This window comes from Manacus candei, unplaced genomic scaffold (genome assembly GCF_025592945.1).
Source record: "Manacus candei isolate 608988 ecotype Guabito, Panama unplaced genomic scaffold, ASM2559294v1 h1tg000029l, whole genome shotgun sequence".
NCBI lineage: Eukaryota > Metazoa > Chordata > Aves > Passeriformes > Pipridae > Manacus > Manacus candei.
The window spans coordinates 3080896-3102258 of NW_026138077.1; the positions used below are offsets into that span (position 1 = coordinate 3080896).

General features: G+C 49.9%; 1 protein-coding gene across 3 annotated transcripts; it reads left to right on the forward strand.

Annotated features, from left to right (window-relative positions):
- The first annotated feature begins 12544 nt into the window (after positions 1 to 12544).
- Positions 12545 to 21323, forward strand: ACKR3 (atypical chemokine receptor 3). Of its 3 annotated transcripts, none has more exons than XM_051791118.1 (2): positions 12545 to 12568; positions 20141 to 21323. In XM_051791118.1, exon 2 carries the CDS (start codon positions 20168 to 20170, stop codon positions 21260 to 21262), a length of 1095 nt encoding a protein of 364 aa, XP_051647078.1. In that variant the 5' UTR covers positions 12545 to 12568; positions 20141 to 20167; the 3' UTR covers positions 21263 to 21323. The 3 variants fall into 3 exon arrangements, with proteins under 3 accessions (XP_051647078.1, XP_051647075.1, XP_051647077.1); XM_051791115.1 differs by lacking the exon at positions 12545 to 12568 and adding an exon at positions 16037 to 16109; XM_051791117.1 differs by lacking the exon at positions 12545 to 12568 and adding an exon at positions 19235 to 19342.
- Positions 21324 to 21363: the final 40 nt, after the last annotated feature.

The window sequence follows — 21363 nt, forward strand, 5'->3', positions numbered from 1 at the left end:
GCTTTGTGTCAGAGCAGGCACAATTTGTCAGGTTCTTGGGGTGCGCCTACATTTTCTGAACCCTTTTTGAAGCTATTTCTGCATTTGATTTGACAGCCTAAAGCCCACAGAAGAGAAGAACGTAGCTGGTTTGTAGGCACGCAGCCCTCACGTTTAACTTGGACATCATAGCCTGCTCATAAACCCCAAGTAACAGCAGTTTTGAAAGCCCTCTGCAGTATTGATTTATAATTTTCTGCAGCATCAGCATCACTTTAAAGAACAAGGGATTTTGTAATGCAGTTGTAAATTATTCCTGTAAGTACTTTAAGTGCCTCATGGGAGGGCACGTTCGTTCACGATGCTTTGTAATTTATTTCTTCTCCTGTTTTTCAGCTGTGCAATAAAACATTTGTGAATATCCAGGAATGAGGATCCATCCAGGAACGAGGATCCTTAGAGATGGCATTGACATGTACCAGGCTTACTTGAAAACCCTTGTATGATCTGCAGGAAGGAGAAAAGGAAGGTAGGAATAAGTATGAGAGTTTCCTGAAACCTATGTGGCAAGTTACAAGCTCCTGACAAGTTATAAACATGGTCATTTTGCTTCTTGAATCCTCTCCCGGGGGTCCCCACTGGGGACTTTGTGGAATGGACTGTCTTTGCTAAGTACTGCTGGTGGTGGGACTCTTAGCTTGGGTTTTATTATGCAGTGTCATTCTCTGTGGATGCAATCAGTTGTATTTTAGAACTACACTGGTTTACCATTGGTTCTAAGAGTGGCTTTGTCCAGGTCTAACCTTGGATGTCTCAGCCAAACACAATTTATGTTATCTTCAGCAGAGCCACATTTTGACTCTCAAGAGTGTTGTTTTACCCTCTTTCTGTCTAAGTCCTTGGTAGGCTGTTTGATGTTTAGCTGGTAGCCTCAGATCCTAAAGGGTTCCAAAAGCAGCTGTCCCAAAGTGTGAAGTTTCAGGTGTAACTCAGAGAAGACTTCAATGGCCAAATGTAGGCAAGGGGTGAAAAGCCTCAGTTGGCTCTTGCTGGTGTGAGCAGAGTTATGTCATCCCAGATACTTTTTGAGTAAATAAGTGGCTTTGTTGTACATTATTTGAAAGAAGCCCAACATGAAATTTACTCTGTTGACTTCACTGACCTCAAAAACTCTCATAGCCAGTTAATCTGGCTCATTGCCCTGTTCTGTGTGGATTTGTTATGGGGATGTAGACGCTGGTTGAAATCTTACAAAGGTAAATTTTTCTCTAGTGGGAAGGTCAAGAGATTGCTGTTCAGTACATAGACGGAGAAATAGTCTTTATTTCTGGCTCCATGTTGGGATTTCCAGCTCAGTGCTCTTCCAGGCGTGCTCATGGAATGCCAGCAAATCCTTGTAGGTGAGGCAGGGCACGATGGTCCTTTGACAAAACAATCCTGAGGGGCTGAGATTCCATCAGCGTGCCCCCATCTGCTCAGATTGGCTGACACAGAACTAACAGTGGTTGTATGGCTCAGGGCATGAAGTAAATACCCGTCACGTTGATCTCTGGAGCAAAGGAATTGTTTGTGGCGTCTTGACCTGCCCTGAACTCCTGGGCAATCACAAAGGATTATTGATAGTTACAGCCCAAACGCAGTGAGCAGTACCTTTTGCTCTGTGCAAACACACTGTGCACGCTTGTGAGACCAATTAGGAGTCCCAGGAACTGCCCTAAATTCACTCTTGTTTTGCTTCTGACCTCCTGGCATGTCCTCACTCACACAAGAAGTTGTTCTGGAGCGCCTGGTCACGGGCATCAGGTGTTTGCCCCACTGTGGCCAGCTGTCCCTGCTACCCAGCCACTTGTCTGTGCTAATAAATACTTCATGCCCAAGTCCTGAAGAACGGACCAAAATGCCTTGATGAACCTGGAAAGCCCCGAAAGCGTGTGTAACCTCTGTTTTGCAAGCCCAGTCACCCCTGATGTGCGGGCCTCTTGCCTGGAACAATTATCTGCTCAGTGAAGATCTTGCAGATCGCTTGGAAGTGCCTTTTGCCCTCCCTTTCATCCATCTGGCCATTAATGGGTTGTTGGGGGCTGAAGAGGATTTAGCCTGACCAGCAGAGGTTGAAGCTGGCCTGGTGGCAGTCCTGCTGCTCCCAGCCCTGGCTCTGTGCAATAATCCACACATTCCCCTGCCTTGCTCCCTGAGCCAGCTGTGGGTGTGTCCCGATTACACCGCCGGGCTTGACATCAGCGTCCTGACTCATCACTGCAGCTTGGCTGCAAAACCAAGGGTATCTTTTTCTTCTTTAAGAGTGTGATTGAGTCCTCCTGTTTCTGTGCAAAAACCTGGAGCAGCTGCCTCCATTCTCCCCTGGCTGGACTGTGTTTCTCAGGATACAGGAGGGATGCCAACGAAGCAATGTCTCTCCTGGGAGAGAGTTGGATGGATCGTGTTAGTGGAGCTCCAGCAGAAAGCTTCACTCACGAAGGGTGTGGGGAGTAGCAGCTGATCTAGACCAAATGATGACTTAACCTTGCCTGAAAATTAAGACGTTGTTCCTTCAATTTCTGTACTGCTGGAAAACTGAAATATTTTCATGAAACCCAACTTTTTTTTCGTGAGAAAACCTTCTTTCTATCCAAAGCCTGCCTGTTGGAACGCTCCCCACCAGCTCTATTGGTGGGCTGGGGAGTTTTCCAGGACTAGCCTGAAGTTTCCATCAGGCATCATAAGGCATTGTTGGGGTTTTGTTTGTTTGTTTGTTTGTTTGCTTTTTAAGGCAGCCAAGCAACATAACTGCTGGCAAGAACTTTAGTACCTGATTCATCCTTATAAGATGCTCTGTAAAGCAAGAAGGCATGGTCCAGAGCTATCTGCAACTTGCTTTTAAAACTGAATTTTCTCTAATACCACAAGCAAGACTTAATAAATGGCTCAAGTGTTTGTCTCAATTTAGGTGCTTAATTTGTTCTCAATTTGTTTCAGATGAGGCATGTTGCATTTATCCCATGACCCTGTAAACACAATTTCTCTTGCCATCCCGTAAGTAGCCCCTCACTCCTTTCAAACCTTATTTTTGTTCACCTTCCTGGTCTCCAGTTTTAAATAAATATATTAAACTCAGAGGAGTGTGGTTCTCTGCTTCCCACTCTCCTGGTTTCCTTGAGGTCAGCAAGGGCTGCACCAATTTACGCTGATAGTTTTGATGTCAGCTCCACATTTCTTTCTGGCCTTTCATTTGAAAGCTATTCTGGGGGAGAACAAATTTTTGGCTATTTAGAGAGTGGAAAGGAGCCTCAGGGAATGTCCTTTTTCTCAGTGCCAGTAATATCATGACTGGAAAACAGTTCCTTTCTTTTTCCTTTCTGCCTTGGTGCAGCTGAAAGGTGCTGGAGAAGACCCTGGAAAGGGAAGGTCGTGCAGAGGGAGGAGAGGATGGGACATCCTTTCTGCAAAGGGAGGAGCAGGGTGGCCTCTGGCTATCCAGTACATGATGTAACTCCACCCATCAGATCCTGGAAATGACTTCAGATTGGCTTAAGGATGGAAGACCACCAAGGAATGACATTTTACTTGGATTTTTAAAGTTCTAGGCAGAGTCTCTGCCCCGGGTCTGGTCGGTAACTGAGCTCGTAACTTTGGCTTCCACTGCTTTGCTGGGGTTCATTTGTGTGCTTTGAAATGTGACTATTCATGAGGCAGTACCGGCGTTTTTTCCACCCCCTTCTCCTGAGTGACTTCCCTTCCTTGCTATTCTTGTCCTGCTTCAGGCTTAATTACACCAGTCAGGAGAGATAGAGTTGAAATAGCCACAGCTTTAAGTTGAAGACTGTTTGCTGCATTATAAAAAAGGCTTAATTCCCTCTCCATCAAGCTTAGGATATTAAACCCCATGATTCTCCCTCTTTTCTAATTAGTTTTATTGGTGTGAGCTGCCATGCTGTGCTCAGATACTGTGACTGCAATGCACTTGATACCTGAGCAAAGAAGGGGCAGGTAATGGATAAAAGACTGTGCAGGTCTTCCTCCTCACTGGGACCTCTCCTGAGTGCTAGAAAATCTCCAGGATTGCTTTTCCTCATGTTTCTTGCTGTTCTAGGCGGAAACGACTTTTAAAAAAGGAGCATTAAGATGCTCCTGAAAACACATGTCTCAGGGAAAAGAGGAGTTGAGACGGTGAGCTACTGTGATGATGGATGTTTTTTGTGAAGGGAAGATGTGCCCGTTCAAAAATACTTGTGCTTCCATGTGTATATTCCATAGACTTGCCTCGGCAGAGCAAATCCTCGCTGCACTGCAGGTTAGGTGGGAAGTGACTGGGCAACCACCTGCAAAGTCACTGTGGGGCGACTGCTCTGTGCCTCTTTTCTGTCATTCCTGATCTGCAGGAGAGAGAGTCGTGTGAAGAACTTCCCAGCACTAGAAAGTTTCTGTGAGCTGGCATTGCTTGGCTGTGAATATTCATGTGCAACTTGTTTCTGGAGCAAAAACGTGAGCAGGGCTGTGGTGCTGCGAATTGCAAGTGAAAGTGTTGATTTTCACACAGTTGTAAAAGAAATACCACTTTGTGAAGATTTTGCTTGAGTCAGAGGTGAAGTTCCTGTCAGCTTTAAAGGGTGCAGATCTGAAATGCTGAGTTTGAATATTGAGACCCTCTTAAAATACTTTGTTTCATCGGAAAGATTCCCAGGCTCTCTCAGCATGTTACTTTGTCAAACTCACCTTTTTTTCCCCGAGAGAAGTTGGAGCCTGACTTATTATTCAGCTTTCTATTGCAGCTTTGTTTAGTGGAGTTTATACATTCTTAGATCAAACATTATACAATCTGACCAGGAATCATGCAATCGCAGTGGGAGATGGGAAGGAACAGCATAATTTATTCTATAAACAAAGGCATCATCTACATTAAAGTACAAGTTGGTTAATAAAATGGGTTTTAACGCAATAGAAAAAATAAATATGCAGCTTTCCCTGAGCTGTGTTTAGAAATAGTTGCACTCAAATGAGGAATGTGGCACTCGTGTTCCCACAGAGGCTACCTTCATCTCCTGAAAGCAGCTACCCTGCTCCATCTTGTCTGGGAAGACTAGAGGGATTTGACCAGACCCCATTTGTAAAATGGAGTGGGTAATGAATGCCAGTAGAAGGACTACACTGCATTTAATATTTCCTCTGAGATGAACCAGCTGCTCTAGGCTGGGATCATGCGCAAGCTCATGCTGAGGAGAACTCTGAGGATACTGAGAATGGGCATAAAAAGGTGATGTCAAAAGGATAGTAGGTCTTCTTGTTATCTACAGCTTGTTCTGGAGGATACCTGTGTCAGACCCTTGTAGGACAGCTTTACTGGTAAAGTTGTGACTTTGGCAAAATTTCCAAATTACTGTGTTTTGGCTGCTGGGTGGACAGAGGATCCTCCCAAGTCTTTGCTGGACAACCAGAAGCTGAAAAATTTACTGAGTGAGATATGTGTTATGGGTAGAGGCTGGTGAGTCAAGCTGCTGCTTCTGGATCTCAGGAGGAGGAGAGTTGGGGGAGATTGTCCCCTTTTTTCTGAGGATGTATTGCAGTGTGGGCAGGGAGCTACCTGCACTACAGACCCGGGAAGTATCAGCTGGATTAAAACTTGCTTTATCCAAGAAATGTTATAAAAGCTCCTAGCAGAGGAGAAAGGCTAACTTCAGGGAAGGTCGTGGTACAACTCCCCTTAGCATGAGCCAGGAGAAGATTTCATCCTGGAGCTGCAGTGAGTACAACCAGCATTTCTCCTGGAGCATAAACCAGGAGTTATTGCTCACATGTGCACACAGGAGTGCTCAGAGCCTGGCCACTGAGACCTTTCCTTGGGGATCCATATAAAATACCTCTCACAAAAGCTGCCCTGTGCCTGAGCAGAGGAATTCCTGCTCGTGACGTTAAAAATGGTAAAAAAAAAAAAAGAAGGACCCACCACCCCTTTTTTCACACACACACAGTCACACACCTCTTATCTTCCTGCCAGTGTGGCGGAGATCTCAGCACGGCTAAAAGCACACACCGTATGGGACACTAAAATTGCTGCCTGGGAAGTGCTTTCAGTCCCTGCTCTGAACACTGCCAATGCAAAAAAATGTCCCCTTTGTCATGGTGGTGAATGAATTTTCTTGTTCCCCTTTCTGCTTGGATTTATGTTAACCCTGGCTTTCAGCCGAGTTTGATCTGCTCACTTTATTGTATTGCAAACAGTAGTCAATAGCTCTTCAGCTCGAGATCGCCTGGATTTATTTTCAGGTCAAGTCAGCTCTCCTTGACCCAAGTCTGAACCAAAATACATTCCCAGAAGATTCCCCCATGGGATATGGGATCCAAAGACAGAGTGACATTGTGACGAGTTCAGGGTTCGGGCTCAGTACAACAGAGCCCCTGTTGGTGCAGGGAAGGTACCGAGCAATCCTTCTTATTTCAGAGCTGGGTCCTCTCCTGGGGCAACTTACAGCAGATTTTGTCACCCATCAGTCACTTCTCTTCATGAGCAATGTCGTACCATAAAACCATGGAATGGTTTGGGTTGGAAGGGACAGTAAAGCTCATCTCACTCCACCCCCCTTCCCTGGGCAGGGACATCTTCCACCAGACCAGGTTGCTCCCGTTGCATTCCTGGTGTTTGTGGCCTGAAGGGGAGCCAGTCCTAGCTCCTTATGGATGTGTTTGCGTGGCTCTAACACGCCTGCATGGAATTTGCTACCCAGGCTTTAAGCAACTGATGAGATGGTCTGCATTTGTTTTCATTATTTTTATTTTAAGGAAAAGTGTGATCTCTTTTGGGGACTGCCTGGCACAGAGGCGGAACCAACTGATACTACATCGTGAAGTGAAAAACACAGCTTTGAGGACTTGTGGCTAAAATGGAATGAACTCATGGATTTATCCTGGATGATAAATCTTCCTTCAAAAGAAGGCAGCCTTCTGTTTGGTACAATAGACTGTTTATTTCTTCTATGGAAAAAAAAAAAAGAAAAGAAGTGGTGTAATCAGATAGAATTAGCTTTCCAGGGGCCCTGGGCAAAAGCTAAAGCTCAGACTGCCTCCTTCTTCTGCTCACATTGGATTATACGAGTAGTCTAAGACCTCTCTGCCTTCCTACAGCGTTGGGCTATGAGCTGCTGCCAGTGTGCCTTGAATATCAATCCAGTGTTAAACTTCCCAGCAACAAGGGTTTCCACAGAAATTAAGTGTCCAAGTGTTTGGCTGGTATAAACTGCTTGTTTCAGCTGGGAACCTGACCCAGGTATGGAAAAAAAAATACAGCCTTATTAGTGTTTTTTATCTCGACCAGGTATTGGATACACATGGCAAATACACAACTAAGGTACAGCTGGCTTAGTGTTGCATTAAGAGTCTGTGGGGTGTGTGCGCTGACTTTGTTGTTTGGGCTGTTCGTGGTTAATGTTTTCTCAGCCCTTTTTCATTTTATCTAGACATTTAATTCCCAGGGAATAGCCCCGTGTGCAGTTCTGTGATGCCCCAAATTTCACACCTCATTGGAGTGTTCGGGCAAGCTGTCAGCGACATAGCTGGGCAAAGGGAAGGAGGGAAGCGGGAAGTCCGCAGGAGTTTGCACGGGGACAATGCAGTTGGCGTGATAAGCAAATCCCATCTTTTCTGATGGGTCAAGTGGATTATCTGTGCCTGAGCTGGCTGAGAGGGTGATGTGGTCAAAGGGGCATGAATTGTTTTAGGGCCCAGGAGCTGCTCAGCAGTCGCTGTTATCTCGTGCAGAAACCTTAAACTGATTTTTCCCCTTGTTCCACTGGAATAAAATTCTTTGGATTGTAGTTACCACAGAGGAAGGACAAGGACATGAGCAGTTGCTGTACAGTAAGTTATGTTTGCTGAACCCCTTCCTGTAGCTGTTGTGAGAGTTTTTGTCACGATCCACAGGTTCCTCCTGAGGGAACAGGAGGCAACAGGGCTCCTCAGGGACCTGTGCTTAGGGTGAGTGTCTGGAGAATGTGCGTGGTGGGCAGGAGTCTCATCCCAGTGCCCTCTGTGCCTAGAGCCAAGCTAGAGGAGTTCAAACCTACGTCCCACGTGGGGCTGTGCTGACCACCCTGTTACAGGTACGGAGGGACAAAGGGAGGAGGCATGTGCCTGCTTCAAAGGAACACAACATTTGTGGGGTCAGGAGAGAGGTGGGAAGCCAAAGATGGAGTGGGACCAATATGTGTGGAAGGGGGCCATGAGACCAGTCCCACACTTTGACTTTATTTACTTAACATTTTCAAGGAGTTACTGCTAAATGGGGGTGACTGTCATTCTCAGCTCCCATGCTCGGGCTTAGCTCCAGGAACTCCAGTCCAGCTCTGCTGACTGTCAGCAGCTGGAACTTGGGCCCTGTGTTTAATGTCCCTTCCTCGGTGCTCATGCAGTCGGTTTTCCTTGCCAAGATTATATTTATTTTCCTTCCTAAAGGACTGCTCTAAACATCATACTTTAAAACAATATACCTTTCTCCCCCACAGAGAACAATATGATATGCCACCGTTGAATTAATATGTCCATGAAAAGTGAATATAATCTCCCCAGTAGATCCCCTTTCCAAAAGATTTATGATTTAATGAATTTTTTATTTCTTACCAGCCTGTAATATTCAGTCATTTTACACCTAGCAGGACTCTTTCCCATGGAAGCAAGGGAAGGTAGGGGGGGATCCCCTCACCCTAATTCCAACTCCTTTCTTTCCTCTCTGTCCCTGGCGTGCCACTTGTCACCAGTGCAGGTTTTCCTGCCATAGCATGGCTTCTGTCAAAACCTGCCCTTGCCACGTTAATGTCACCCTGCTAGTTTGAGACTGTGCTGTGCAAAGAGGAGAAATTTATGGATAGTGTTTATGTAAAAATCAGTGCCTCTGAAAAGTGTTCTCTGCTGGCTCCTTGGCTGCTTCAGGCAGGATTCTGGCTCAGGGTTTGGTTTCATACTCCTCATGGTCACACTCCAGCACGCCCTCTAATAAATGGCAGTAATGCCAATTATGAAGCAGCAAATAACATCCATAGGTAACACCTTTATTTAGTGGAAAGGGTAAGAGGGAAATGAACGGTGAAGGAGAGAGAGCCATCTCCAGTAGTTATTAAAACAGGGGTAATATTCCTAATTGCACCACAACTAATTTCTCTAAAAGCTCTCATCACATTGAAAATAGTAAATCAAATGCTCTGCCACCCTCTCCTCAGGGATCCTACTGGGTTGCTTGGCTTTGGGAAAGCTTACTGGGATTGACAGAAAATGCCCTACCATGCAGGTGGATAAGATCTTACACTCTTCTCCTGTTGCATCCCCCCTCCATCCCTGGAGGTGTCCAAGGAATGACTGGACATGGCACTCAGAGCTCTGGGCTGGGTGACAAGGAGGGGATCGGGCACAGGTTGGATTCGATGGTCTTGAAGGTCTTTTCCAACCTCTGTAATTCTGTGATTCTGTCTTTGGATGGAAAAAGCCAGAGAATGGTTAAAATCCTGGGTGGCCCAGCTGTCAGAGGCCACGTGAAGCTCCGTGTGCTTTGTGTTGTCTCCCTGAATCAGGGCTGTTCACCGTCACTTGTCAGCAGGCGAGTGCTGACGGCCCCGGGGTTGGGCAGTGCTGGAACACACGGATCTCTCCCCCCGGCAGCTCTTTGCAGGGCTTTCAGCGTGTGCTGCCTCAAACCACAGATGCTGGAGCCCAAAAATCTTCCCCTTCACTTTGGTCCTTATTGTTGTGGTGGAGAAGGTAAAAATGCAGCTTTGGAGCTGCAGTGTAGATGGAAACCAGCCCCCTGAGGGCTTTCTGCAGTAAAAATATCATATCTCATGAACCTTTAAACTAACAGGTGGGTGGTGAGGAGGAGGAGGAGGAGGAGGGGAAGTCCTGTACTGTGATTTCTCTTTGATTGTTTAGTTAGTGATTTAGGCTGGGATAGGGGAAGCAGGAGCCTTGCCCTAGGATGGGTCGTGGTTGCCCTGGTAGCCTCTCCCTGCACTTCTCTTCCTTTTTACTCCGCTTTTAAGAGGTCAGCTTCTTTCTGCCTCAGTTTCCCTAGCACTGGCTTTCCCACCCCCTTCCTTCAGTTTGGGGAACCTCTGGCTCTCTCCATCCTTGCCCAGAGGAGGACACTGGTGAAGCAGCCTACGAGCACAGGTCCCTTCCCTGTGCTGCCTCAAGTGCAGTGCAGGGGAGGCTGCTTCTCCCTGCTCTCTTCCCGTGGTTTCCTCATCGTGCATCTCTTCCAAACCGGATGGGCTGGAGCTGGACAGGACACCAGCCCTGTGGCTTTCCTGATGGCTGCTGACACTGCTCTAGGCATGGTCTGGCACTAAATGACTCGATTGTTCTCTGTTGGCAGGGGAAGTGGAGCTGGGCAGTACCGCAGTCGCTGTCTGCTGGAAACTTGCTGCTCGTTTCCCTTCTGCTGTGATTTCAGAGGTGACTCCTGATGCAGTCATCTATTTATTCCTTTTGTTAGCGTGGTGGCTTGTTCCTCCATCCATCATCCAACCGATGTGGTGAGGAACGTGACTGGGAGAGGACAGAGAACGAGATGTCTCGAAAGAGGGAGGAAGCAGTGCTGTGTTTTCACGCGGCGGCCCGCTGGCGCTGGCTCCAAGGACTGCAGGAAGCTCTTTTTTACCTTTGTACACTTCATGGATCACAGCCTGATTTCCTCCAGGGCTCTCCCTGGCTCTGTCAGGCGATGTGGGTGTTTGCACTCCTGGCTGGAGCGTTCTCTGCGTGAGTGCGGTGCCGCTCCCGCCTCGCTGCTGCCGCACGCAAACGCTCTCCTGTGCGATGGGGAAACCTCTCCCTTTGTCCCGTTTGGATATTTGCTGTGCGATCGAAAAGCTCCCCCACCCAACACATATGGCACTTTGCCTTATTGGCTTTTTCTCTCACCCCCCAAAAAACACATCTTTCTAGCACTCGAAGCTGCCAACTTGCATTTTTTTATTTTTTAAACTCTCTGTTGACTTGAGTAGGCAGGGCTGGGTGTCAACTTCCATCTGCCTCCCAGCTGGAAAGGGAAGCCTTAAGAGAAAATGAGGATGCTTGCAGTCTGCATTCCCAATGTCAACAGGGAGAAGCTGTGGAGATTGTGGGAAATGACTGATTTCTTTTTTCTCTCCCCCTCCCATTAGTAAAAGTTTGTGCTTTTGGAGCATAAAAGAATGTATTGCTGTAGTTCAGGCCGTTAAACAAAATATGAATGTAAAACAAAGCATTAAATAATGATCTGGCTTTCAGTGCTGTGTTTTGCCTAGCACTCAGTGCCTCCTCTCCTGCCGTACCTATCTCTGAGAGTCAGAGCTCGCTCTTAGGTGTGTTTATCTGCAGTGCTGAGCGCAGTGGAGCCTTGACCTTATGCAGGGCCCCCCATGGTCTGGGGAAAGCAGAAACTTGTTGTGGAAAGACCGCAAGACAAACCTAATGAGGTTTGTGAACATAATTAGGTTCCCTGCTGCCCTGTGAAGGTGGCCAGTCCCTCCCCATCATGTTGCCACAGACTCCTGTGTAGCAGGTGAAAGCTGCAGAACTTTGCTTTCCCTATTTCCTGAATCATAAAAAGGGTTGCGTTGGAAGGGCCCTTACAGAGATCATCTTGTTCCACCCTCTGCCATGGGCAGGGACACCTTCCACCAGCCCAGGTTGCTCCGAGCCCCGTCCAACCTGGCCTTGGACACTTCCAGGGATCCAGGGGCAGCCACAGCTTCTCTGGCAACCTGTGCCAGGGTCCCTCCACCCTCACAGGAAAAATTTCCTTCCCAATATCCCATCTAACCCTGCCCTCTGGCAGTTTGAAGCCATTCCTCCTTGTCCTAGCACTCCAGGCCCTTTAGGCACTGGAAGGGACTCTAAGGTCTCCCTGAAGCCCTTTTTTCTCCAGGCTGAACACCCCTGGCTCTCCTATTCCAGTGAGTGGTGGATCACCTGGACAGCTGCATCTACAAGAGTTGTTGGCTACAGGACTATCTGCAATCACATCTTTGGGGACACCTGCTTGGATTGGCAGCAGATCCCAATGAATCATGGCAAGACCCTCTGCTGATCTCATCTGAGGTGCCCAGCTCTGCTTGCTCTGTTCTGGGGAGGTGGTTTTGTATCATTCAGTTTTGTCATGCCTGAACACCGAGCAAAATCTGCCTGTCACAATGGAAAGGGAACAGGCCCTGGCTGTCCTGTGTGAGGAACATGCTCCCCATGAAAAGATTGCTGAAGGGAGGAACCCAGAGAGGACAGCGAGGGCTCTGCCCTTGACAAAATGCAGGTGAGGGAAGGTTGCCAGTGACTCCTGGACACCCAGCAGCTTTGTGGTTGCAGGTGCTGGCTGGTATTTTTAGAGAGCTGTGGAAGACATTGGACTACTTGGTGTTATTTTCTGGCACACCAGCTAAGGAAAAACCACTCCACTTGCTTTTTTGGCTGAGTGACTGGAGTTCTGCTGGAGTAACTTTATTTTTTTTTTTTTTCCCTAGGATTTTCAGAGCCTGATTTAGCCAAGTGCTTCAGTACAATGCTTATTTTTAAACATAATCCTGTCGTTGTCTGAACTCATCATACTTCAATCCCACCAAATCCATGGACTTGGGTGAGCGCTTGGAATTTAAGCAGATGCTGAAACACTTTGCTCACTGACAGCTGTGAAGTTTGGAGGACCTCATCCAAGAAGAATGGGGGTCAGGAAGGGAGATGAGGTACCTTACATCACACTCTCTCCATTTTGAAATGGTGGGAGACTTGTCCCTCTGTTCTCCTCGTTCCCTGGCACCCAAACCCCCGGCAGTGTGTGAGCCAGAGGATGGGATGGTCCTGGTGGCTTCTGTGGCCATGCTGCAGGGTGGCACTTGGAGCTTGTGGCAGCCCAGATCTCGGTGGGGACAGAGGCACCACCAAAGGCCCACCAGTCAGGCCTCTCCTCCGCATGTCTCTGTGCCACATGCTCCCCAGGACACCCCAGTGCAGTGCCAGCTGGGAGCTGTCGGAGGTCTCTGGGGACGCGTGGGACTGAGCTGGGAGGAGCACCAGGCATGCTTGGAGCTGCAGGAGTGCAATATCTACAGCTTAATCTTCTCTTTCCTGGCAGAAAAGCTGAAGCTGATTGTGCTGTCACTTCTGCAAGTGTAAGTGTGATGTGTTTGATTCTGTTCTTCGATGGGGGCAGAATTAAGGAATTGTGAGCTGAGAAAAAGAGTACATTTAAAATATCAATGTCTTTTTTTTCCCCCCAGAATTAAGACTGCTCTGCTTGCAGCTGGGAGTCCTTTTAACCTGCACCCTCACTCTTTTTACATGGGTCTCTTCCACCACAGAGTAAAATGTCTTGTTTTTCTGCATTCCTGACTTGGTTTAAGCTTGATAGCTTGTGCTGGACATTTTTGTGGGAAAACATGTTTTCTTTTTAAGCATGCATTTTTCAGCAGGTTTAATCATATAATCATAGGATGGTTTGGGTTGGAAGAGACCTCAAAGATCATCTGGTTTCACCCCCTGCCATGGGCAGGGACACCTTCCACCAGCCCAGGTTGCTCCAAGCCCTGTCCAACCTGGCCTTGGACACTTCCAGGGATGGGGCAGCCACAGCTTCTCTGGGCACCCTGTGCCAGGGCCTCCCCACCCTCACAGGGAAGGATTATTTTCTGATATCTAATTTAAACCTACTCTCTTTAAGTTTGAAGCCTTTCCCCTTCTCCTGTTTGTTGCCTGGGGAAATAGGATTAAGCATTTTTGGGGAAACAAAATACATGCTTTCTGGGGGTGTTGAAGCCCCCAGGTTGGAAGGGCTAAAATTTAGAATCACAGAATCATAGAATCATAGAATCGATTGGGTTGGAAAAGACCTCCGAGATCATCGAGTCCAGCCCTTGGTCCAAATCCAGTCCATTTACTAGATCATGGCACTCAGTGCCATGTCCAATCTGCAGTTAAAAATCTCCAGGGATGGTGAATCCACCACCTCTCTGGGCAGCCCATTCCAATGCCTGATTACTCTCTCTGTAAAGAATTTTCTCCTGATATCCAACTTAAATTTCCCCTGGCGGAGCTTAAGCCCGTGCCCCCTTGTCCTATTGCTGAGTGCCTGAGAGAAGAGACCAACCCCCACCTGGCTAGAACTTCCCTTCAGGTAGTTATAGACGGTGATGAGGTCACCTCTGAGCCTCCTCTTCTCCAGGCTAAACAACCCCAGCTCCCTCAGCCTCTCCCCATAGGACTTGTGCTCCAGTCCCTTCACCAGCCTCGTTGCTCTTCTCTGGACCCGCTCCAGCACCTCAATATCCTTTCTGAACTGAGGGGCCCAGAACTGAACACAATACTCAAGGTGTGGCCTCACCAGCGCTGAGTACAGGGGAAGGATCACTTCCCTGCTCCTGCTGGCCACGCTATTTTTGATACAGGACGAGATCCCATTGGCCTTCTTGGCCACCTGGGCACACTGTTGGCTCATGTTGAGCCTCCTGTCAATTAGTACCCCCAGGTCCCTCTCTGCCTGGCTGCTTTCCAGCCACTCTGTGCCCAGCCTGTAGCGCTGCAGGGGGTTGTTGTGGCCAAAGTGCAGGACCCGGCACTTGGCTTTATTGAACTTCATCCCATTGGAATCAGCCCATCTCTCCAGTCTATCCAGATCCCTCTGCAGAGCCCTCCTGCCTTCCAGCAGGTCGACACTCCCTCCCAATTTGGTGTCATCAGCAAATTTGCTGATGATGGACTCAATAATTTAGCCCTATTAACTTCCAAAAAGCAGTGGTTGAAATGTGTTAGCTAAGCTGTATCCCCTGGCTGGGCAGTGGCTCAGCAGTGCCAAGGTGATTTAGGCTCTGGGAACTCTACATGTTGGTGTGGGCTCCAGCGGCAGGGTTTGGGCAGGGTGACCCTGCTCCAGGTCACCTGGTGTTTTCAGAGCAGCCTGGAGGTACGTGCAGATCCAGGGATCAGCAGGTCGGCAGGTTGATAGTCCTCTAATCCCAGCATCTTCTCTGGGATGAAGGACAGACAGACCAACCCCCTGCTCTCCCATGGGCTGTGTTACCCCCCTGCCTTCCCTGTGTTCAGCAGCAGTGTGAAGGAAGGGATTTTCAGTTTTAGTCAGTGACTCTCTGGCCTCTTGTCACTTTTCCTTGGCATTAGTTTTCCTTGCCTTTGGGGAGGGAGCAGAGGTGAGGATCTGCTGCCTCCCCTTGCCTGGTCTGCTCAGTATTTACAGTGGCAAGGGGAAAACAAATCAAACCAGAAACCTGCTTTTCTTTTTTTTTTCTCTTACATATTTTCTCTCCACTCTGTCCTTCTCTTTTTCTCAGCTTTTTCGCTTTTTTTTTCTCTCACCCTTTCCTCTATTTTTTTCCTCCTTCTTTTCTCCCCTTCTCTCTTCATTCATCTTCCCCCTCCCCCCTTTTTAACTCTGGGTTTTTTTCCTCCTCTTCCCGCCCCCCCGCCCCTTTTCTCCCCTTCTTTCTTTTCTCCTCTTCTTCCTTTTCTCCCTTTTCTGCCCTCCTCTCTTCCATCATCTTTTCCTCTTCCATCATCTTTTCCCCTTCCCCCCTTTTTCCTCGGTATTTTGCTACTCCTTTCTCCCTCTCTTTCCCTCTCTTTCCCTCTCTTTCCCTCTCTTTCCCTCTCTTTCCCTCTCTTTCCCTCTCTTTCCCTCTCTTTCCCTCTTTTTCTTTCCTTTTCTTTTCGTGGCTTCTGTTTCTCTTTTTTTCCTCGCTTCCCTCCCTCCTTTCCTCTCTCTCTTTCCCCCTCTTCTCCCCGCCTTCTCTCCCTCCCTGTCCCGTGTCACCCCTCGCTGTCCGCACCCCTCGCTCCCGTTCCAGAGCCCCCGCACGCTCCGCGCCGCCACCCTGCCAGGGCCGGCTGTGTTCGGAGCCGGGGCCGTGCCGTGCCGTGCCGGGTGTGTTCGGAGCCGGGGCCGTGCCGTGCCGTGCCGGGTGTGTTCGGAGCCGGGGCCGTGCCGTGCCGTGCCGGGTGTGTTCGGAGCCGGGGCCGTGCCGTGCCGTGCCGGCTGTGTTCGGAGCCGGGGCCGGGTGTGTTCGGAGCCGGCGGAGCCGCCCCCGTGGGCGGGCCCCTCGGTGCGGCCATAAAGGGTGGGCGCGGGTGCCCCGCTCAGTCGCTCCGCCAGCGCTCCTCCGGCACGGGAGGTAAGAGAGGGGCGGCCCTGCCGAGCCCCGCACGGGATGCGGGAGGTGTGGGGGGGTCGCCCCGCGGGTGTCCTGGTCCCCAGCTGGTCCCCAGCCCGGCCCAGGTGTCCTGGCCGCCGCAGCCGCGCTCCCACTGTCCAAGCCCCCGCAGCCTCCCCGGCTGTGTCCCGCACCCCCCGGCTGTGTCCCGCATCCCTCGGCTCGCACTGCGTGGCGGGAGCCTCCTCTTCTCGCCCCCCACCTGGGTTCCCCGTGGCGGGAGGGTCCGGGGGACCGGCAGGAGCTCCGCTCTCCCGCTGGGTACCCCCGGGTGCCCAGGTGTGACCCCGCAGCTCCATCGGACGCTGCTTTCCCCCACCGTTAGTGTTTGTTTTTCCAGCTCGGAACTGCAGAAGAGTTTAAATGTGCTGGGCTCAGTCTTGCATAGCCCCTGGAGGGCATTGGGTGTCCTTTTGTGGAGGCCACGCAGCCTGGAGAAGGGGCTGTGCTGCCCATGCTGGAGAGCCAGGCTGGTCCTTTGACGTGGGAACGGTGAAGGTGTGTGGGTGGCAACCCGCCCAGCCATCCTGACTGTTCCTGGCATAGCTCGTTTCCTTCTCCACTCAGGAAGGGCAAAACCAAGTTTGCCTGCACCCCTGAGCAGCTGAGAAGCAGGTCTGAGTGCAGGCAGAACCAGGCTGTGGGATACTCTGGGTGGCAGACGGGGTGCTGAGAAGTTCCCTAAATTGTTGAGGGCTTGGACACTGCCACACAGTGCTGGGCTGCCCTCCTGGGCAGGGATGCTTGTGCCTGTTTCTTTTTCCCAGCCTGCAGCAAGTCCTGTGCAGGAGGTGGGATGAGGAGTGTGCTGTCCCAGGACAGCTCTGGGTGTCTGGAGCAGGATTTCATGTGTGTCTCCTTTCCTTTGTGTCATAACTCCTGCCAGCTCCAGTGGCTGGACAGAGCACTCATGCCTGCCGGGTGAAGGGTTGATGGCCTGCAAGAGTTTTGCAGTGCTGTGGACAGAAAATGCAGCCCCAACTGCCTTCACCAGCCTTTTGGATACTGTGCTGTCTGTAGAGAGCGCTGAAGGTATTTTTTTAGGAACACAGAGTGGCTTTATTGAGTTTGTCTAGTGGGTTCCCCCCTACACCTCCCAGCTAATCTGGGTGGGAGTCAGAGCTCAGGTTACAGCAGCTAATCCCAGACTACAGCCCCGCTGGTAGGGCTGTAATCTCCGGGCAGAGCCGTCCTGCCCAGCAGGGCTGGGAGCCCGGGAGGCCGGGCGGTGTCAGGTTTTTATGGCCGCACTGGGGATGCGAAGCGCGGGCGGCCCCGGACAGATGGATGCACAGACAGATGGATGCACGTGCGTGCAGCAGCCCTGCTCTTGGACAGGAGACAGGCTGGGGTTTGGGCTGAGCATCGTTTGTGTTTGGTGGGATCCCCAGTGTGGCTCTGAGTGAGCAGCTGGGCTGGTGGTGCTCCCTCTCCTTCGCTGGTGGCCGTGGTGTCCCCAGTGTGATGTAAACCCTGGCTTCAGGGGCTTTCTGCTGCCCTGTTGGTGCCTCTGTCAGAATCTGACACCCCACAGCCAAGTCTGAGTTTTTTCTCCCTGAGGGATGTGCTGGAGGCTTGGCAGTGGATGGTCACAGCTCTGTCCTGGAGGTTGTTTTGAGCTGTGGTCCTGAGATGTGGAATGAGCCTGCTCCCCTTGTTGGACCGTGTACCTTCCCAGAATAAGTTCAGGCCCATCTGTGCTACTTCTGTGGGGTGTTATGGGAGTAGCTCAGTGTTCCTCCTGCTCTGCTTGCTTTGCTGCTCCCAAATACCAGCAGGAACTGGTGATCTGTGCCATGGAACTTGGGAGTTTTCTGGCTTTTAGGGAGTTTCCTTTAGTTGCTGCAGGTTTTTGAGATACAGGGACTTGGGGATGGTGCTGCTTCTCCCTGTGTGTGAGAGGCTTGGAAAGGATTTGTGCTGGGGACACAGTGGTAGCAGTGGGACCCTGGGTGAGGTCTGGCAGGAGACCCATCCCTCTTTCCCACTGGCAGCCCTGGGATGAAGCAAGTATCCAGGAGAGCTGTGCCTGGGCAGTGCACATCCCAGCTGCCTGCACCGAAAGGATGGTACAGGCAGCTTGAGGGAGGCCTGTGTCTCTTGGGGGGGAGCATCAGCTCTTCTGCCCTGCATAAGCATGGGTTAAATGGTTCTCTGCTTTCCTGAGGTGGAGCTGGAGGATCGTCTGTCCCAGCCTAGAGAGCTACCACTGTTGCAGCTCCCTCTTTAACCAGTGTTTTAGCAAAATCCATGTTTAATTTGGTTTGAATCTCAGCTCTGTCTTTCATCAGACCAGCAGGATGAAAGCCATAGGAAAGGTCTCCTCGTGGGGCCAATTTGGGCCTGTTTGTAGAGAGATTTGATCTCCCCTGAATGTGTGCATGGCCCCCCTCATTGTTAGTGCCACCGGCTTCCCCTCTGCTGGGACAATAGTGCCTCGAGTCCTATCTCCCTCCTTATCTCTCTTCTCTTCCTAGCCTGTATCCCTGGCAGGCAGGGAGGGCGGGACCTTTGGGAAGAGCTAATTATGCAGATGGAGGAGCGAGAGGTGCTGTGTCAACCAACATCCCTTTTCTGGGAAAGGGGACAAGAAGAGGGAGCCTGTCCCAGCTCTTCCCTGCTTGCTCTCCCCTCCATGCTCCTGTAGGCCCCACCAGGAGGTGCTGTGGTGGGATCAAGGATGTTGCTCTCTGGCCCCTCAGCCATGCTGGAGCAGCATCAGTGGGTAGCTCACCTTGCTGGGGCTGCGGGTGCGGGAAGAGCAAGGTGACCATTGTTTGGGATGCTGGAAGTGTCCATGGTGGAGGCTGTGGGTGCGCTGGCTGACCTGATCCTCCACCTCAAGTGAAGTCATGAGGGATCAAGGTGGGATCCATCCTTTGTAAACCCATCTCTCCATCTTTACTTCATTGTGTTCAAAGCCAGAGCCTGCAGAAAGGACACTCCAAAGCTCGCTTGACTGGAGCATGGTGGTCACGAGCCAAGTCAGCTGGCTGTTGCTGGTGGGGGGGTACTGTGGGCCCTGTGAGGTGGGAGGGTCCCAGTGGCAGGGACAGCATTTTTTAAGCTACCCCAAAAGCACAACAGCAATTAGGAGCTCTGCTTTAGATTTTGCCTAAGCCATGAGAGTCTGCTGGGTCCCTTCCTTCTGCTGGTGAGGAAGTTAACAAGGAACCCCTTGCTTTCCACTGCAGGTAAAAGAAAGTGCAAAAAAGGCAAGGAAAGTAGATGTAGAAAAGCAAAAGGGTGGGGAAGAGGCAGTTGTGGAGCCAACTGTGATGGGGGAGTGTCTTTAAATCAAAGCACTCTTCTAAAAAGAAAACTTAAGCCCAGCAGATCTACTCAGCAGTCAAGTTCTGACTTTTTTTTCTTTTCTCAAAGCTATGTAATAATCATTAAATGCAGGGGATACTTTGTAAAATAGAACTCAAGAGAAGGGGGGAGGATGGAGCAGAATTTAAATTTAAAATAGGATAGAGATACAAAGCCCCTTAGTTTGCCATTTCGTCTTAATGCAACTGGAGCTGGGCTTGACAAGATGCTGCCCAGAGCCTGTGGTAAATGTTTTACGGTACCGTGTATCAGCCAGATCAATTCTACTATGCTTGAGGGAGTGCAGATAAAATGGCTTAAAGATTCCCCTGCTGAAAGCGATAGTATCATCATTTATGCTGCAGAAGACAGATTTAGTTGCCTGACATTTATTTGGCCGTGGTGTACTTTGCGGATTTCACACCCGGGGACGATAGCCAACCTGATGATGTCAGATATGAGCTGCAAGAAAAGGAAAAAAAGGAAAGAAAAAGACACACAAAAAAATAGTGCTGTTCCTCTTTGGTCAGCCCGGGTGAGTTTTACTCCACGGGGCTCTTCAGTGGACAAGAGTAGGATGTTACTGAAATGGTATGTCCTGTGCGTGCTTTGTGGTACGAAATGGCGGCAGAAATACCTGTTAACTGATGTGATTTCTTTCAATCCTGTCTGGCCTGTAGGTCACTCGAACTCCAAACTGAGCGAACATGAGCGCGCTTGATTTGACATCCATCCTTGATTTCCTGGAAACAGCCAACCTGACGGAGATCAACTGGACGTGCAGCAACGGCGACTGCATCACGGTGGATGCGACAACATGCCCTGGCACGCTCAACAAAAGCGCCCTGCTCTACACCTTGTCCTTCTTCTACATTTTCATCTTTGTCATAGGGCTGGTGGCCAACTCGGTTGTGGTGTGGGTCAACCTCCAAGCCAAAATGACTGGCTATGAAACCCACCTCTACATCTTCAATTTGGCCATCGCCGATCTGTGCGTCGTCATCACCCTCCCTGTGTGGGTCGTCTCCCTTGTCCAGCATAACCAGTGGCACATGGGAGAAATCACGTGCAAGATAACTCACCTTATATTTTCCATCAACTTGTACAGCAGCATCTTCTTCCTGGCTTGCATGAGTGTGGACCGCTACCTGTCTGTGGCCTATTTCACCAACTCCAGCAATCGCAAGAAGAAGATAATCCGTCGCTGCATCTGCATCCTGGTTTGGCTCCTGGCCTTCTCCGCATCTCTCCCAGACACCTATTACCTCAAGACGGTCTCTTCCAGCAATGAAACCTACTGCCGTCCCGTCTATCCGGAGGAGAGCTTCAAAGAGTGGCTGATTGGCATGGAGCTCATCTCTGTCGTGCTGGGCTTTCTTATCCCCTTTCCCATCATTGCTGTCTTTTATTTCCTCCTTGCCAAGACCATCTCTGCCTCCAGTGACCAAGAGCGGAAGAGCAACGGGAAGATCATCTTCTCCTACGTGGTGGTGTTTCTCGTCTGCTGGCTGCCCTACCACGTGGCTGTCCTGCTTGACATCTTCTACAGCCTTCATTTCATCCCCTTTAGCTGTCACATGGAGAACTTCCTGTACGCCACTCTCCACATCACTCAGTGTTTCTCTCTAGTCCATTGCTGCGTCAACCCCATCCTGTACAGCTTCATCAACCGCAACTACCGATACGAGCTCATGAAAGCCTTTATTTTCAAGTACTCTGCCAAAACAGGTCTCACTAAACTCATCGACGCTTCCAGGGTGTCGGAAGCGGAATACTCTGCTCTGGAGCAAAATGCCAAATGACTGCAACCCCATGAAGAAACCTTCCTGACTCTCTGACCTGGTGTTTCCTTGTGTGTTGTGGTTTGTTGTTTATTTTTTAACTCCCTCCTTTCCATGTGCTT